General features: G+C 34.7%; 1 protein-coding gene across 1 annotated transcript; it reads left to right on the top strand.

Annotated features, from left to right (window-relative positions):
* Positions 1 to 3156: 3156 nt before the first annotated feature.
* On the top strand, positions 3157 to 19686 carry gk5 (glycerol kinase 5). Its single transcript, XM_051136828.1, has 16 exons — positions 3157 to 3766; positions 3862 to 3955; positions 4730 to 4805; positions 4895 to 4988; positions 7671 to 7802; positions 7888 to 7963; positions 9542 to 9603; positions 12104 to 12177; positions 12271 to 12331; positions 12429 to 12555; positions 14509 to 14613; positions 14803 to 14897; positions 14984 to 15087; positions 15628 to 15687; positions 15773 to 15906; positions 18404 to 19686. Exons 1-16 carry the CDS (start codon positions 3638 to 3640, stop codon positions 18568 to 18570), a joined length of 1590 nt encoding a protein of 529 aa, XP_050992785.1. The 5' UTR covers positions 3157 to 3637; the 3' UTR covers positions 18571 to 19686.
* The last annotated feature ends 103 nt before the right edge of the window (positions 19687 to 19789 follow it).

The raw sequence follows: 19789 nt of genomic DNA, 5'->3' as shown, positions 1-19789 counted from the left end.
GATCGCAAGTAAACCCTTTTATTTTTAATGACATTTGAGTTGTTTATTTAATGACTTACAACCAGAATGACAAAAAAAAGTTAGTGCACCTCCTAGCAGGATGGTGTGCTGTAAATAGACATTTTGTTATCATAATAAACATTTTGCTATCATAATGTCTCAGATCTTGTGATTATTGTGGTTTCTCTGTGGTCTTATGATGCTCATGTGATTTTTAAATTTGAAACACTTTTATTTCCTTAAAAATCCAACACAAGCAAAAAATAATTGGCCTCTAATGGTCTGGCTTATAAAGCTGGTCAGTTATGAACCCAGAAAATAATAATACTAATACTAATAATACTAATAAGTTGCTATAACAAATAAAATGATTGTCTAAGCAGATTGTTTCTGATGTATCAACACGTGAAAGTCTATTTCAATAATGTTAATCATAGACTTTATCCTGCTCATAAATCAAAAGACAAACATTCTACATTTCCTGAGGGAGCACTTGGGTCATAAATGCTAAGCAATACACAAAAAGACACACACACACAAAAAAAAAATCTTTAAATATATAGGCCATTTTGTCATTGGTTCAAAGTCAGAGTTGGATACTTCTTGGACAAATGTTTTGACAAATTTTGTATGTATGCAAATTTTATAAAAATCCACAGTACACATTTCTAGTAATTGTGCAGGTAATTCTCATATTTTCAGAAAGTTTATATCCTCCATAAATTTGTCACTACCGAAACACAGTAATATATAATTTAATAAGAAGGGTTATACTGACCTATTAAGATTTTGTTTATATCTTTCTTGTAAATTATTTTTTTTCTATTTCATTAAAAAGTTTTCAGAGGTAAATCAATAGCAGTTACAAAAAAAGTTGATCATACTGATTTCAAACTTAAGGATTCCTTGGTTCGAATATACACTGAACCAAACACTATTTTAACGTCTTAGCTGATAATGCAGTATACTTTATTTTTGACAAAACATCCCATTCAGCATCAACCAGCAAAGGACCAGCATAAACCAGCACCAAAACCTACCTAACCAGCATATGCTGTTTTTTTCACCAGGGTTGTGCAGACATAAAAACTAAATTTTATGGAATAACACCCAAAAAACAGATGTTACTACCAAAACGCCACCAAATATTTTGGTTGTGACTGTGTTGGTAGTGACAATTTTCAATACTTTTGAGCCTAGCTCAAAGATGCTAATCAGCACATGGTTAGCTAGTTCTGAACTGCTGTACAGACAAAAAACTAAATTTTATGGAATAACACCCCAGAAAAAAACAAAGATGTCACTACCAAAACACCACCAAATATTTCGGTTTTGACTGTTTTTATTAGTGACAATTTTAGACTGAATCTAGCTCAAAAATACTAATCATCACATGGTTAGCTAGCACAATTCTGAACAGTTGTACAGACATAAAAACTAAATTTTATGGAATAACACGCCCAAAAAACAAAGATGTCACTACCGAAACACTACCAAATATTTTGGTTGTGACAGTTTTGGTAGAGACTATTTTCGATACTTTTGAACCTAGCTCAAAGATGCTAATCAGAACATGGTTCGCTAGCACAGTTGTGAACAGTTCCCTGGTGAAAAAAACAGCATATGCTGGTAGGTATGTTTTGATGCTGGGATGCTGGTTAGGTATGTTTTGGTGCTGGTTTAAGCTGGTCCTTTGCTGGTTTATGCTGGTCCTTAGCTGGTTTATGCTGGTCCTTGACCAGCAACATGACCAGCATAAACCAGCAAAGGACCAGCTTAAACCAGCACCAAAACATACCTAACCAGCATATGCTGTTTTTTTCACCAGGGTTGTACAGACATAAAAACTGAATTTTATGGAGTAACACCCAAAAAATAGATCTCACTACCAAAACGCCACAAAATATTTTGGTTGTGACTGTGTCGGTAGAGACAATTTTCAATACTTTTGAGCCTAGCTCAAAGATGCTAATCAGCACATGGTTAGCTAGCACAATTCTGAACAGTAGTACACACATAAGAATGAAATGTTATGGAATAACACCCCAAAAAGTATGTTTAATTACAGAAAAATTGTTCGGTAGTTACATTCTTTAAAGTTACACAGATTTTTCATACTTTTGAACACATTTACTTCAAAATAATGGGGCCTATCTGCTCACCTTGTAGCTATGAGAGAGTGTGACAGGAATATTTCAAATCATAAATGTAGGGGTGTAGTAATCAGTGTCAGCCAGTGGACTAATACATACACTGTTACACTGACGTGAAAATGTGGAACACATTTTTTTACATAAAGTTTCAAAATGTACAAAGAATTTTTTTTTTGAACGTGTAAAAAAATTACAAAGATATTTTTTAAAACAGCAATGGAATAAAATGCAAAAATCTTTTTAATTTAGGGGTTAGGGTTCAGGACAGCCACCTTCTAATAGAAAGTACCCACTAAATATATTAAGCTTACTGATATTAAAATATTATTGTGGGATTCAATAGATAATAAAATGATCTTTGCTATCATCTAAGTTTTGAATACTTAAATGCTTTTTAAATGTGTTTTTTGGTTGTGGGACAGCAGTTTGGACCAATTCTGTAGAATGACAATTTTCTCCAAGCAGGTGCTGTAGTCCCTGAAAACAATAAAAGAAAATAATAAAAAAAATAATAATAACAACAATTTAGCTTGACTGACATGACAGTTCCCACGATTTGTTTATACCATAAATCTTAAGTTTTTCATATTTTCATTTTTAAAAACAATTACTGTATACTTACAACATTTTGTATAATATTACCTTGGCATTAAATTACAAAAACCTAGTTTCCATTTCTGACCACCATAATCAATCTCTCAATATTTTTTTTTTCCCTCTTTTGTTTTGTTTTGCTGTTGAAACAAATGGTTATGTAAAAATGGTATTTGTTGTAGTTTCCTTTCACCATAGAAGTTCACCAAACTTTAACGATTTCCTCTTATGAGAAGGAATGTGAAAATGGTCCATTTCCGAACAGCTACATGAACGTATTTCCTTTATTTAGCAGCGAGCGCTCATGACGTCAGCAGGCTGAGTTCTCGAGGTCAAAGACCCTTGTGAAAATGGTGCTCTGTGTCTTTAAGAACTCTCCACACCTATCGACTGATGTGTGACGTACTGATTTGCACTATTGTACTAATCGACCGCCTGCTGTATTTTGTTGTCTTTACTGAGGTTGACCGGTCCACCACAAGTTTCTGGTAACTTTCATCACTCACTGATGAAAACAAGCGACTGTTTCTTGTCTTAAATCGCAACGTAGCGCAACCGTAGATATTCGTTTGCCGATTTAAAACAGGGCGCGAGATCACATGCGCGAGTTTGGGAAAGTTTGCGGACACATGTACATACGCTTTCGGTTATTACTTGTCCATTCAAAACACACCTTCAGAACAATGATGTGAGCGCAATAAATCGGCTTTCTTAACGGATCTAAAATCTGCCAGAGGTCTGGCATTCAAGTCTGGAGGAATGAAACTCAAAGGTCTACGGAGCAAAGTTGAAAATGGGATCGTTTGACTGAAGTTTGGATCCTCCCTGACACGCTCACAGCCATGGTGACTAAAGTATCTTTGCGGCTTTCTGAATGAACTCATTGTGCAATGGGGACTCAGAGAAACGGGTTCAGCAAACGAGAGACTTTCATTCTCGCTGTTGACGTGGGAACGACTTCCATCAGGTGCCATGTGTACGATAAGAGCGCCAGTATCAGGGGCTCCTGCTCCACGAAGGTAAATGACAGCAGGTTGACTTTTGGACTTACTTGACAGGTTTGTTTCAGTGTCTTACAAGTGTGCGAAATCTGATAGCAGCTTCCTTGTTACAGGTGTCCCTACTATATCCTCAGCCTGGATGGGTAGAGATTGACCCTGACGATCTTTGGAAAGGGTTTGTGACCGTGGTCAAAGGGGCAGTTCAAGGTCAGACATCTTTGTTTTGTCTATAAAGCATGTAGCGACTCCCAAAACGATTTATAAATGTCGTTGCACCAGACGTCAGTACATCAAACACAGGGGCATGCTTGCAAACAAATCCTGTTAAACAAATATTGCACATACTGGAATCAGTATTTTCATTGGTGCTTTAAGATTAATCAGACCCAACAAATTTACTGTCTTCTGCATGTGCATTTTCAACAGGTTTATAATATCAAATATGATTGATAATGCATGTTTAATATTGTAACTGCTGTTTTTTTTAGAAAACTGTGAGTGAAACTAATAAACAGCAGCTTACGCATTATAAAAGTTAGTGTTATTGCACATGTTAATGTGTAACTGTGTACAGTTTTACAGTCCAAACTTTCAGCACACCAGACATCAAAATTCACTCTGAAATAAAAATATAATAGCATTTAAAAAACAGCATGGCTTTGATATGAAAAGGTGTTAGTGTACTTTTCAAGACTACTGTAAATCATTTTGATGTGCAATTTGAGGGTGAATTTAGGGTCAGAGGCCCACTAGAGGCACTTAGCAGACATCCAGGAGTTATTTGAACATCTTAATTCAAATGCTAAAAAGCACTAAATGCTAAAGATGTTAAAACAAAAACTATTGTCTAAATATTTTTTCGGAAGCCTTGGAGTCACAAAGGTTGAGAATCTCTGATAAATGTAGGTCTGTGTATTTAAAGGTCTGATGAAGGTTATAATAGTGACAAGACTTTTCTTCTTTTCTCTCTCTTTGGTTTAGACTCAGGCTTACAGATGTGCCAAATGGAAAGTCTTGGCATCTCAACCCAGAGGGCAACGTTCATGACATGGGACAGGTTTGTATACTGTAAATCTGTGATTGTTCTGCAGGAAACTTTGTAAACTGACTGAGGTGGCATTTATATTTTTTTGTTATCATGTCCAGAAACACGGGAGAACCATTTCATAATTTCATCACCTGGCAGGACTTGAGGGCAGCCGAATTGGTGAAATCGTGGAACAGGTCCTGCACTATGAAGGTGAGGCTGCTGTGGATTCATTCCAGACTCTCCTTGTGATTAACACTGTTGAATTAGGGAGCGTATTATGTCTAGACATGATTCGAATAGAAATACTAGAGAATGTCAAAATCTCATTGCACAATGACTTGAACAGATTATTCAGCAAAACCCAAATGACAACAATTTGGGTTGACACTCACAATTAATACATTATTGCATTATTATTACTGTTTATACACTACCAGTCAAGTAAGATTTTTATTGTTTTCTCTTAACAAGCTTTTGTAACATTATACATGTATACATTATATAACTATGCCATTAAGAAGCTTGGAGTCAGTATAATTGTAGGGACGAAATTATGGTAATTAATTTTTTATTTAGCAAGTATGCTTTAAATTGATCAAAAGTGATGGTAAAGACATTTATATTGTTACAAAAGATTTCAGCTGTTTTCAACATAATAATAATAAATGTTTTTTCAGCAGCAAATCAGAATATTAGAAAGATTTCTGAAGGATCATGTGACCAAAGTAATGATGCTAAAAATTCAGCTTTGAAATCACAGGAAAAAATTACATTTTAAAATATATTCGAATAGAAAGCCGTTATTTTAAATAGTAATTTATTTAGTTATTAAATAGTAATTTATTTATTTTATTTTAAATAGTTCTTTAAAAAAAAAACATTACAAATCTTACTGTTAAAAAACTTTGACTGGTAACAAATTTTGACTGGTGTAACAAATAAATACTGAACTTTCTACTTATTAATAATCCTGAAAAAATGTCAGGATTAAGCATCACAACTGTTTTCAGCATTGATAATATCAGTGCACCAAATCAGCATATTGGAATGATTTCTGAGGTATTGTTGAAAAATATACTACAATAGAAAAATAATTTTTTTACAGTAAGTGTTCTACACTAAGTACTTACTGTGTTTTGATCGAATAAATTCTGCCTTGATGAGCATGAGTATTAAAAAAAAAACCTTACCAACTCTTAACTGAACTTTTAAACAATAGTGTAATTTTATTACTGCAAATAAAATTTGTCCACAAAGTTCTTCTAATAACCGATACAATATTTACAACCACAAAAAATAAATAAGTAAATAAAACAAACTATTTATCCATTGACAAGCTATTGGTACTTTTTTAGCATTGGTAGTGCTAGTACAGTTGATGCTGATAATCTCCAGAATACTAAAAATTGCTATATAAATTAAAAACAGTTAATAAGTACCATTTTACAGCAGTTTATTAATGCAAACAAAGCGTGTATTGTTTGAACAATGACAGTTCGTAGTGTTTGTCATTCATTGTGTACGTCAATGAATGAGTGTTTCATTCCAAGTCCTGTAAGCTGAATAAGCAATACAGCAGTGAAACAAGAACCCCTCTGACTGCTCGAGCACGGATTGCCGATATATCTGTGTAAGGTGCTGACAGTGAGTGTGGATGAGAATATTTGGCCTGTGAGTATCTTTGTGACACATGCTAAAAGTGATCATGTTTGAGTCAGCAGAATTCCCTCCTCAGTAACTAGTTTGAGTTTCATGTCTGAAATCCAGTGTGGTCATGTAACGGTCATATGGCTTGCAGCATTCACATTATAATTGTTTAAGTTTTTGTCCTATCAAAGCTTGTCAGTTTGCACAAGATGTTTTTAAATGTGTGGAAAATTCTAACCTATGTAATTACAAAGCAAACATCCCTGTGTATGCAGTTGTAATTTAAACTGGTTATTCATGAACAACTTTAAACAGAGGAATATGTTTTCATGTATCTTATCATAATTGAGTGCAGAGGTCAAGCTTGAAGGTGGTGATCTAATGTTCCTCTTAGAGCTTGACTACTGTAAGCTGTTTGAATTACAAGTGAATAGTTAAAGGAATAGTTTCAATTTATTCACCCACAGGTCTCTGAGATGTAAATTTGCTTTTTTTTTTTCTTTTGTTCATCATAACTGATTTGGAGAAGTTTAGCATTACATCGTTTACTCAGCAGTGAATCCTCTGCAGTGAATGGGTGCCGTCAGAATGAGAGGTCAAACTGCATATTTGTAAGAGACAAATGCATGATTTAGAGATTTTTAACTTAAAACTAGTACTGTCAAACGGTTAATCACAAATAATCGTGTCGAAAATAAAAGTTTTTGTTTACATAATATATGTGTACTGTGTATATTTATTATGTATATATAAATACGCACAAATGCATGTATATATTTAAGAAAAATGTTATGTTTATATATTAATATATATTTATACAGTATAAATTATAGAAATATAAATATATATATGTAAATATTTTCCAAATATATACTGCATGTCTGTATGTACATAATACTGTAAATATACACAGTACACATACATTTATTATGTAAACAAAAACTTTTATTTTATATGAGTATGAATCCTAAAATATGAGTCCTCTGTCAATAATTTTGCTTTTGTCTTGTCTGAATCTGGTGAGAAATATGCAGTTTAACCACCATTTACAAGCAAATACAGTTTAAAACACTTCTAAACAAATATGGTAAGCAAGTGATTTAATGCTAAATTGATTCATATCTGTTCAGAGAAACTCATCTACATCTTGGATGGCCCACGGGTAAATACGTTTTCGGCAAGTTTTTATTTTCCATTAAATTGTTGCCTAACAACACATTTGTTTGCATGTATGTTTTATGGCAGACAGTACACGGGGTGATGAAGATGCTGCACTTCCTCACCAGACAGAAGCGGTTCCTTGCAGCCAGCCTGGTAGTTTTTACCACCCAGCATGTGTCACTGCGGCTCGTCTGGGCCTTGAACAATATCCCCCAGGTAAACCAGGAATAGTTAAAATATGACATTCAGCATTTGTCTTCTCTAGGTCTGGTATATTTAACCTAACCCACTCTCTTCTCAGTTGCGGCAGGCGGTCGAAGACGACTCCTGTTATTTTGGGACCATAGACACCTGGCTGCTGTACAAACTGACGAAAGGTGGGTATTTCATTATGAAATAGAAATGTCCTGTTTCAGGAATTTATTTGAACAGGGAAAATCAGATCTCTGTGTGCATATTATTCTGCCTGGATTTCTTTGAGAGGTTCCCGAAATAAAACCAGTTAGATCTGTAAGAGACTCTTCAGAGTGATCTGCTCAATGAAAGCGTGCCACAGATCTGATATCTTACGTCACTGACTGACACTATTCTTAGAAAGCAATTCGCTCACAACCCTCGACAAAGGTGGATGAATGTCACACACCAGTGTAATGAGTAGATAATCATAAGCAGTCACTTTTACAGTTGATTATTTTACAGTACTATTATCATTGTCACATTTTTAACTTAGTACATCATTTGTAAGGATGGCCAGGAGCCATGTTTCAAGCTATTTAATTGTATTTTGCATTCATTAGTCACATACATCACCATTCAGAAGTTTGGGGTTGGTAAGATCTTACATTAAATACAGTAAAAACAGTAATATTGTGAAGTATTATTACACTAATCACTAGTAAAAAGTGATTTCTATTTAATGTATTTTAAAATGTACTTTTTCCTGTAAACAGTGATACGTTTTTTTTCAGGATTCTTTGATTAAAGGAGTAGTCCACTTCAAGAACAAAAATTTACAGATAATGTACTCATCCGCTTGTCATTCAAGATGTTCATGTCTTTCTTTCTTCAGTTGTACAGAAAAACATTTCAGGATTTTTCTCCATATAGTGGACCTCTATGGTGCCCCGAGTTGAACTTCCAAAATGCAGTTTAAATGTGGCTTCAAACGATCCCAAATGCGTTTGTAAATGATCCCAGCTGAGGAAGAAGGGTCTTTTTTTTATCTCTTACTCTGCCTGAACTGTTTTTTTTTCCAGTTTATGACAATTAGGGTATGTTGAAAAACTTCAAAATCACCCTATATCGCTGTTTTACCTTTTTGTTAAGGGTGTTTGATCTTTGCATGTTCACTTTGCAAAGACTGGGTCGGAACTTCTGCAGCGATGTAGGATGATTTTGAAGTTGAGGGAGAAAAACGATTGGAATTTTTTGACATACCCTAGCTGTCTTGAACCAGAATACACAGAGTTCAGGTAAAGCAAGACAAGATTGACATAATTTCTTTACAAATGAAGTAAGAAAGACATGAACATCTTGGATGACAAGGGGGTGAGTACATTATCTGTAATTTTTTGTTCTGGAAGTAGACTTCTCCTTTAATAGGAAGTTCAATCTTTTGTAACATACTTTTTTTGTTTTTTTTTTACTGTCACTTTTGATCAATTTATTTTATCCTTGCTGAATACAATTTCTTACAAATCCCCAAACATTTGAATGGTACAGATGTTTGAATGCACACATGCACATTTGTGAGTTTATTTGTGATGTTAAATGCAAATTGTACTTACATGGTAATAAAGATATAAAATATTTTGGTTAAGCACAGCTTTGGTTATAAATAGATTTAGCAGGTGAGTAAAAATATTGTCAGGGTCTGAACGTGAATGAAAAGATTCCTTGTTGTTGGGCTTGACGTACCTTTTAAATTTATGCTTTGTTTGTTTGTTTTTTTGCAGGCCTGGTTCATGCTACTGATTACTCAAATGCCAGTGCAACAGCAATATTCGATTCCTATCAGGTCAGTTACAACTGTCTAATTACTGTATTTGTGAAATTGCTGTTATCTGATTGTTACCTTTGGATTGTGGACTTCAGTACAAACACATATGCATTGAGAGGTCAGACATTTAAAAACAGATAGTTAGAGATAGTTCACCCAAAAAATGGAAGTTATCATTTACTCACCCTTATGTTGTTCCAAACCTGTGTGACTTTCTTTCTGACATGGGACACAAACGGAAAAAATAGGTTTGTTTGAGGAACAGGGCTAAAATTGTTCCCCTTTTTTCAAGGTACGCTGTTTGAAGTGGCGTGACGGATTGTAGACTCTGAAGTAAACACCCACTGCTATAATTGCCTAAAACTTGTGTATGTTTGACAGCCTACATCCTTCATAGATGAATGCATAAATACTTAGTACATATCAAACCATCTGTAATAACAGACAAAACAATAGTGACAATGTAATAAAAGCAGTTAGTCACACTTGTTGGATCCAATATAGTTGGCTCAGCATCGTCTTTGTTTCAAGCATTCTGAAAATCCCATGTCGAATTGTTTGTAAATGAACCCGTGGCAAAATGAAGTGAACAAAGGACCAATGTCTCACTGGCGTGGATCTTCCTTAAAAATAAAGCTTATTCATTCTTTCCTAACGCTGGGATCAGAAGGAAGGAATTGCAAAAACTGTTTTTCCACTACTTGGCACCCCTAGTGAAAAATAAATATACTAAAATGTACTTAAAATACGTTTTTACAATTGTACTTTTAGTATACTACACTAGTAATTTTAAAGTCTGCTAAATTGGAACAATTAATTTTGTACTTAATGCACTTTAATTGTGCAGAAGTAATGCCTGAAGTTTATCTAAAGATATACTTAAGTATATTCGATTGTGCTAAAGTGAAACTATTGCAAGTATACTTTAGGTACACTTTAACTCGGTCTTTAAATGCAAAATATTTAAAGATTATACAATGCTCATCAACAGTGACATTAAAACATATTTTTGGCTTAATATTAAGAAATGTGCATTGGGCGCAAGTAGTACTTTGTGCGATATGTCAGTAAGTATGTTAGTAGACTCGAACTAAACTTAGTATACAGTGATGTAGAAGCAGGCATTGATCTTCTTCTGTGGAGGCAGTGTTTAGCCACACCATTACATCATAGAGTTATACATTTTACAAGCTGTCTTTTGGCAGACTGGCTTTAATATACACTGTTTTTAGACTAACAAAAGTTTTGATTTCTGAAACTTACAGTATGTTTTTCTAGTACAATGACCTCTTATGTGTTAAAATATCAAGGGAATTAAATCAAAATGTACCTCACAGTGAATGCACATGCCTGGTTTTCTGGTGCTTAGTATTCCAAACATGCTTTTCTTTATTTGCTTCACATCTGAAATTACTTTCCTGACAACACACATCCCTCTTAATTTTTTTTAATCCTCCAACTTTCTGGTTCAATACTGGTATGTTACTTAAAATTGTAATAATATTTTTCAATATTATGTTTTTTTACTGTAATTTTGTTTAAATAAATGTGGCCTTGATGAACATGATACGTCTTTCAGAAACATAAAAAAAAAGTTTTTAGTTTTTAATAAACTCCAAACTTTTTTTTTTTTTGTACATCCAAAAAAAAAAGTGTAAAAAAATTATTTAAAAAAAGTAAAAACTTCCATGTCTCTTTCATGTTTGAAAATATTTTCTTAATTGCAAACACACCGCTTGTGAATTTTTCTTGGGAAACAAACATGCCAAATGTTTGTGTGAATCAAAAAGTTTAAGCATAAAGGGCAGGGTCAACAGTGAATAAAGAAAAAATAGTTTTTATTGGTCTACTATTTTTTGAGGTGAATTATCTTTTTAAGGTCTCTCGTTTGTGTGTGTGTGGTGGTGTTTTTCTTGTATATTTTGTCCATATAGGCTGCGTTTACACTTGGCATTGACATGTGTATCCGAATGTTGTCCACATATGTATAGAAAAGATTGTGTATGTGAAGTGTTAACACGCTTCTGATCAGTGTGTTCTGGTTCAGAGGTAGTTGAGGACGCATTGTGATCAGATCTCAGTGTAATGTAAGCGCAATCCAACCATCACGTTTGCATTCCAGGTCGACATCATGCAAAACCCCGCCCCATCTCTCCCAAACTGTCAGAAGAGAGATAGTGGAAAATACCCAAAAGTTACAGAACCACTCATCAAAAGTGCATTTTTCCCACCACAGCCTGCAAAAAACCCCCAACCACTTCTGATAGACTATTCACCGGGGCCATCCTCTACAGGCTTATTTAAATGTTGTGTGGGAAAGACGGATCCAATCAGTTATCCAGATAGAGAAGTCAGTTGAAGTGTAAACGCAACGTGTCCTCATTGACTGATGATCCGATCCACATGTTAATGCCAAATATAAATGCAGCCATAGTGTCTTAGAACCTGCTTCTGTAAGTGGGGCTTGTTCATAGGATGCTGTCTGTGCTCATAGTGTGTGTGTTTGTGTGATCATTAGATGTGCTGGAGTGGATTTCTTTGCTCACTCCTCTCTATACCTCTCTCCATCCTCCCCAGTGTGCAGAACACCAGGTAATCATGCATCCTGAATTGCTCTGGTATTTCCAGAATACTTTCTTTTCCACTTTTGACTAAACAGTTAATGCTCTCTTTTCTCATTTTTAGTCATAAATTTGGCACCTGTGATCCGTCCATATTCGGGGTGCCCATCCCAATCATGTCTCTTGTGAGTATAAATGTTTTCATGCAGTTTTAACAACGTGTGTGATTGATTGTGTCTTTGGTGTCACAACCCTAGCTTTAATGTCTTTTTTTTTTCACAGATGGCAGACCAACAAGCAGCCATGTTTGGAGAATGCTGTTTTGACATTGGTGATGTGAAAATTACTATGGGCACGGGGACCTTCATGGACATCAATACAGGAAACAAACCACACACGTCTGTAGCTGGTGTGACATTTAAGTGCTGATCTTTTCTGATTAGTTAAAGTGATAGTTCACCCAAAAATGAAACTTCTGTCATTACTCACCCTCATGTCTTTCCAAACCCATAAGACCTTTGTTCATTTTCAAAACACAAATTAAGATATTTTTGATTAAATCCGAGAGCTTTCTGACCCTGCACAGACAGCAACGCAACTACAACTTTCAAGGCCCAGAAAGGTAGTAAGGACATTGTTAAAATAGTCCATGTGACATCGGCGACTAGTCAACTTGAAATTGTAACTACAACATGATTCAAGTAACTTTTTCTTTATTAACCCTCTAGTTCAAGAAAATTCTATTCCAAGTGTACCACACATGAAGTCAAAAAAAATGTAAATATTAAATCACTTGTTAAATATTTTTGCAGAAAAGATGCATGAACTACAACTACATCTTGAACAAACTTGTCTTATACATATTATATGTTAAGAAATAATACAAGGAAAATGCTTTTTAAAAAAGTCAAGGTAATTCAATTTCAAAATGACTGAAGGTATAACAAGGTATACCCAGTAGACTACTATTAACTATAAATGTTGTGTGGAAACAATAAACAGCAGCTTTCAGTCTGTCACCATGATGCAAACATGAAATATCAGACATACAGTAGTAGTTCTTTACAGTTTTTTTTTTTTTTTTTGCACTGCTTTTCCATAGATTTTTTTTCTATGTAAACATGGATGCGTTTGACTGTTGTTTGACTGTTCTCCCCCATCTTCTTGCATGTTTTCCCTATTCCACTGCCCACGTCACATCTTTGTCAACACAAAAGCGCATTCTGTGTGAATGGTGCCTAGCAATATGAGCGCTTTACACGTGAGCGGTTAATCATGTTCGCCGGCGTGTGGTTGGATCGTTCTTTTTACTTTACTGTTATCACTGGCATATCAAAGTATCTAATTCTAATGTTTGGTAATATTTCTTTTCAAAGTCGTGATTCCTCGATTTCTAAAAGATAAAACTGTGGCAAAACGTTCAATGTGAATAAATCGATAAAATAGGGAAAATTGGCCAACCATACTTGAGCGTGGTAGTTGCGTTGCTGTCTACGCAGGGTCAGAAGCTCTCAGATTTCTTCAAAAATTTCTTAATTTGTGTTCCGAAGATGAACGAAGGTCTTATGGCTTTGGAACAACATGAGGATGAGTAATTAATGACAGAATTTTCATTTTTGGGTGAACTATCCCTTAAAGCTTTTTACAGTATTCAAATGGAATTCAATTGAAATTGAGGAAATACTATTAAATCACTGGAACTAATAATGTAAGACAACTAAACAGCACATGAAATCAAAAGTTTTGTGGTTTTTAGTATACACTACTATTCAAAGTGACCTTTTTTTTAATAAGAAATATATTCAACAGTGATGCATGAAATTGATCAAATGTGACAGTGAGAACTTTTATATTGTTACAAAAGATTTCTTTCAAGTAATGTTCTTTTGTTTCATTCATTAAACAATTCTGAAACAGCATATCACAGTTTCCACAAAAAAATTAAGCAACACAACTGTTTTCAGTATTGATCATACAAAATGTTTTTTAGCACCAAATCAGCATATTAGAATGATTTTTGAATGATCATGCGACACTGAAGACTATATAAATTATACATTAAAATAGAAAACAATTCTATGTTTCACAACATTGCTGTTTTATTGCATTTTTGATCAAATAAATGGAGCCTCCGTGAACATAAGAGACTTAAGAGTTCATAAACAAAGACAGTTCATAAACATTAAAAATCTTTCTGACCTCAGACTTTTGAACGGTAGTGTACATCACTGCAAACAGCAGGTTAGGGCATGATGTGACTCATTACTTATCATGAATCAGTGTGGCGAGTTATAAAAGAGACAGTGATGCATCCATTTGTTGGTTCCTCTTTATATCTCTTTTTCATCCATTTTCTGAATAGGCCTTTATCCGCTGGTGGGCTGGAAGATCGGTGCTGATGTTGTGTATCTGGCTGAAGGTAATGCCGCTGGAACAGGTGCTGCCATTAAATGGGCCCAGGATCTAGGTGAGGAAGAGGACTAATGCGCATTTACAAGCCTACACATATTTTAAATTTGAATATGTATTTTTCACAACATAGAGGAAAAAAACACATTCCAGATAGTAGATGCATGAGAATTTAGCTTGGATTAAATAAATAAATTAAAAATAATTCTATTATTGTATTTTAACTTCTTTGGTGCCTGTCTTCCAGAGCTCTTTTCTGATGTGAAGGAGACTGAGGCCATAGCCACTAGTGTTAAAGATTCAGACGGCGTGTATTTTGTGCCTTCTTTCAGCGGCTTACAGGTGTGTTTGTGTGATTTGTTGTAAATACAAGTGATTTTCAAACAGTGTCATGTCATTTCAAGACTTTCTCTCTTTATGTGCTACAGGCCCCTCTGAATGATCCTAAAGCCTGTGCCTCTTTCATGGGCTTAAAGCCTTCCACAACCAAAAAACATCTAGTCCGAGCCATTCTGGAGTCTATAGCGTTCAGGTGAGCTTGCAGGATCTGACTTTATTTACATAAGATCTTTCATGAATCAGAGAATGTGATGAAAATGTAAAAAGACAGAAGGGACTGATTGTGTCAGAAATTAACCAGGGCTTTGGGGAAAATGGGCAAATATCAGCCTCTACAAAAATATTTGTGACCATTTGAAACACTGTGCTATCCAAATGAATCAGTCAGTCATCATATACATAGTGCTGGATTGCTTCAGATCATCTATTATTGTTCTTGTTCTGATAAAATGCAAGATAACCTAAATAAATGATTAACGCTGATGGAAAATATTTGAGCATCAGAACACTGCAGGGCAGTGTAAATAGACCTTGTCCTGTATGTTTTGAAACATATCCAGTCCTCTTTGTTGAATTTAGCTAACTAAATTGAGATTGGACCCAAAATATATATACATATTTATAGTACTGTAGAATTGTGTTTCTGTTCCTTTGTTTTCACTATAAATGTATACCATAGCTAGGGATGTGTGATACATTGTTCATCATCAACTCAAATTTGTCTAATTTTCAGGAACAAGCAGCTCTTTGATGTAATGCTTAGAGAAACTCGTATTCCTATCACTAAAATCAGGTGAGCGTCTCACCCTGTTTGTTTGTCGTATTGCATCGCTTGGTCCTGCCTGTCTGAATGTTTGTATACGTATACACATTTACAGGGCAGATGGAGGTGTTTGCACCAATAATTTCATCATGCAACTTACAGCTGATCTGTTGGGGCGTAAGATAGAACGTCCAAGCCATTTTGACATGTCCTGCCTTGGAGCTGCTTTTGTTGCAGGACTAGGAACAGGTAAGGAACAAGTGACATTAAGGCTGGAATACACTACACGATTTTCTGGACTGTCTGGAGACGTTGACGCTAGTTGCCGATAGTCAGAACCAGTCTGCAGATTTGAGCTGACGGATTTCATATAAAATTGTATAGTGTATGATGGTCACAGACTCCAATTTTTTAGCTTCACACTGATTCTTTCCAGTCGGAGGAGATCATGTTTGGTATTTTGAGCTTATTTAAGAACACACATTGTTTTCATTAGTCACACAGAATTCTGGCAAACCTTTGGCGCACGTTTCTGCATGAGTTTGGCAGTGTGTGATCCTCAGTTGGTTAGTGTTTGATGGCCAATATTTTAAAATCAGTTCAGTTTTTAAAATTTGTGTAGTGTATTTCAGACTTTAGAGTGCAAAAAATAAATTATTCCTAATCTAGGCTTAATCCATCTTGACGCTGTAAAGCCTACTGTATCAAATTTCTAAGGCCTTTACATTATCAACATGATCAGGACTTTGCTAAAAAACCTGTTGTACACAAACTACTACATGCCTTCTGTTGTCTGACTGATAGTATATACTAGTTTAGCAAGAACAAAAGGCCTTTAGGTATCATTTTAAAAGTATGGTACACGTCTTTTTGCTGTAAAATCTTTACTGATTTTTATAAAGTAAATGTAAGAATGTCTTGCATATTGTTAGTAATATTTCTAGACAAACACTTAATGGTTTACTTGATTTTCCATACATAATTTTTAGAGAAAAAAAAAGTTAATTGTGAGTAACAAACATGATACTTCATACTTGAGGAAAGTTTATTTGTACATCTCTTCATCATCAATGTATTGCATTGCATTACATATTTTGCCCCCACGGCCCACAATAAAATCTACATACTGTAGGTTTGACCATAACACTAAGCATTTAATATCATGTTACAAAGACTTATTATTGGGATATACAGAGTGATGGCTCAATACCATAATTTTGGCTTTGGTACGATGCCAGAAAGTAATACCTTGGTATCGATACTAAATCGATACCATAGGTGACAAATAACCAGCCTAAAAAGATAAGTGAATTAAACTCAATTTTATAAAAAAAAAAAAAAATAGTGGTAAAAACATTCATAATCTTAATACCTTTGCATCAAACTGTAACAAAAAAACTTACAGGCGAATGTTGCTTTATTGTAAAGTGTTATTGTAACAGTCGAAGTATCTCTAAATATAATAAATACCAGTATTTATAGTAAATACCGGTGCAAAGATATATAGGAATTGCTCAGATTCTTCTTCTTCTCCAAAATGAATCATTTTTAAGGCCTAAACATGCTCAAACTCATGAAACTTTGCACACATGCCAAAAGTGGTGAAAATTTACATCTGATATGGGTTTCAGAAGTGGGTGTATCGAAGTTCCCCTCGAGCTGTGTTTTACATACATAGATGAAATTTGGTAGACACATGTAATACCAATAACCTACAAAAAAAAGTCCCCCAGTATGAAATCTGAAACCCAACAGGAAGTCCGTTATTTTGAATTTTTGTGCTGTTTTTGCTATTTTCAGGCGTTGTATTTACACAGACTCCTCCTAGAGATTTAAACAGATTAACACCAAATTTGGTCAGTGTAATCTAAAGCCCTTTGTGATGTTGAATTGCGAAGATCTTGAGTCCTCGTCAAAGGGCGTGTCTGTGAAGGCCTGACAAACTTTGATGTTTCACCATGAAAAAGGAAATTGATGTAAATCAACCATGCAATGTCTGATCTGCCCCAATGTCTGAACTTCAAACATTCGATAAGAGTCCTGGTCTAAACACGTCTAAAGGCCGATATTCTGTTATAATCATAGCACCACATGCTGGCAACATGAACTGACTTGTTTTACACTAACTTAAACATCCAATGTCCAATCTGCACCAACCTTAATGTTTAATAAAAGTGCCGGCCTGAAGACATCTACATACTAATTTCCAGTTATAGTCATAGCACCATCACCTGGTAGCAAGAAGTTTGAAACACAAGAACATATTTATTCTATATTTACCACTTTGAATGCATATTGCCCAACGTTCGCTGTTTTCCTAAAGCCACCGGGTTGTGGTGAGCCTGGATATGAGGGTCCTTTCAACGCTGCTTGCAGCTTTAATTATTTATATGCATTTTATGTATGTAGTCTACTGTTCTGTTATAAAGATTGATTTAAATGACAAGAATCAGAATTTAATCTTACTTTTGCCATATAAATTTAAAGAGTAGCATATTCTCATCTGAGCTTACGTTACACCTACATCCTACATCATGGACGGACGTACTTTTTTTTGGTCTTCAGAATCTCAACCTCCATTTACTGTCATTATAAATCTTGAAAGAGCCAGGACCTTGTTGTAATATAACTCTGATTGCATTTGTCTGAAAGAAGAAAGTCATATATACTTATAATGTCTTAATTTTGGGGTGAACTATCCCTTTAACGTTTTAATCTGCCCGTTTTATTTTGGACTGTCCTTTAGGCTACTGGAAGAACCAAGAAGAGCTGAAGAAGCTTTTGACCACTGACCAACATTTCCTTCCCCGAAGGAGTAAATCAGATTGGGATAAGGGAGGCCCATGCAGAGGTGTACTGCAGAGCTGGGAGAGGGCTCTTCAGCGCTCTATGCACTGGTACAACCAGCCCTGATTTACCAAAAAGGTTTATTCTGTAAACTGCATGTTCATGTAAACAATTGTTGGGTGATTCTCTCTTTCACACTTGAGAAAAACACTTTAACAGTATGATTTACGATCTGGGTTTGGAAACACATCAACAGTTAGTTGCAGTTTTGCCAAATCACAAAGGATTTTACGTATTTACAACTTGATTGTGTAAATCCAAGTCACCCAGTTGTGAATCCAGTGGAATTATGACGATAAGGTGACAGACTGCAGCACAATTCCTACTTCAGAAGACAGATGTAATATTATGATTTTGCCAATCAATAATTTAGTCATTAGGCACTCAAAATCAATCAAACTACTGTTTTTTTAATATATATGTAAAAACAAATGAATTTATTTAACTCGCTGTGTGCCTTAATGAGGTGCTGTTGTACAAGAGATCCTTATTGAGGTGCCTCGGTTACTCATCTCCCAAAGGACAACACCTTACCTTAAAGGAGTATTGTAATTAAGTGTAATTTGTGTTGTTTACATAGACGTGAGTAAGTTAATCTTACTGTTTTTTGTTTTGTTTTTTTAATTCATACACTGAGTTAACACATTGTGCATTCATTGCAGTGTATTTATACAAGCATACATTAATGCTGTTGTAACTTTCATATAATTTTAGTTGATATTTTCTAATTGCATATATAGTATTTGCATTATGTAGGTTTTTTTTGTTTTTTTTTTTAAATCAAATGTACCTCATAATACAAAGAGAATGCTGCAAACATGGAAAACTTGTTACCTGACGTACTATATTTCGTAATGTTGTTTTTTTTTTTTTTTTTTCTTTTAGGCATCCAACATGCTATATTTGTATACAAAACTAGCAGTGGTGCAGTTTGTCACCTGATACTATCAACAGTAGCTAATGATAACATGCATTCAACTGTAGTAAAAATGAGTAACTGTGAAACGGTATAATATCCTAGGCTTTTATCAAGATATCTCAGAAAGAACAGACAGAATATTTGTAAAGATAAATGTATTAATAGACTGTAAAAGAACTCTTTAACATTGTGCCATGTTTCCTGTCAGTATGTGAAATTATTAGTTGTTTTAATAAATTGTCAATATGTCAATTCATTCTCTGTGTGTTGTCCAAGGGTTTTCAATCTGGGGTCAATGGACCTAAAACATGACATAACTACTAAAATAAATATTAACTATGACCTAATAAACATTATATAATGCAC

Source organism: Labeo rohita, chromosome 2 (assembly GCF_022985175.1).
Source record: "Labeo rohita strain BAU-BD-2019 chromosome 2, IGBB_LRoh.1.0, whole genome shotgun sequence".
Lineage (NCBI taxonomy): Eukaryota > Metazoa > Chordata > Actinopteri > Cypriniformes > Cyprinidae > Labeo > Labeo rohita.
This window is presented reverse-complemented; position numbering and strand designations above follow the sequence as displayed.

Coding starts and splice junctions, on each gene's coding strand:
- gk5 (XM_051136828.1), top strand. CDS start 3,638: ATGGGGACTCAGAGAAACGGGTTCAGCAAACGAGAGACTTTCATTCTC. Junction 4,806..4,894: donor ACGTTCATGACATGGGACAG/GTTTGTATACTG, acceptor TATCATGTCCAG/AAACACGGGAGAACCATTTC. Junction 14,898..14,983: donor CTTCTTTCAGCGGCTTACAG/GTGTGTTTGTGT, acceptor TATGTGCTACAG/GCCCCTCTGAATGATCCTAA.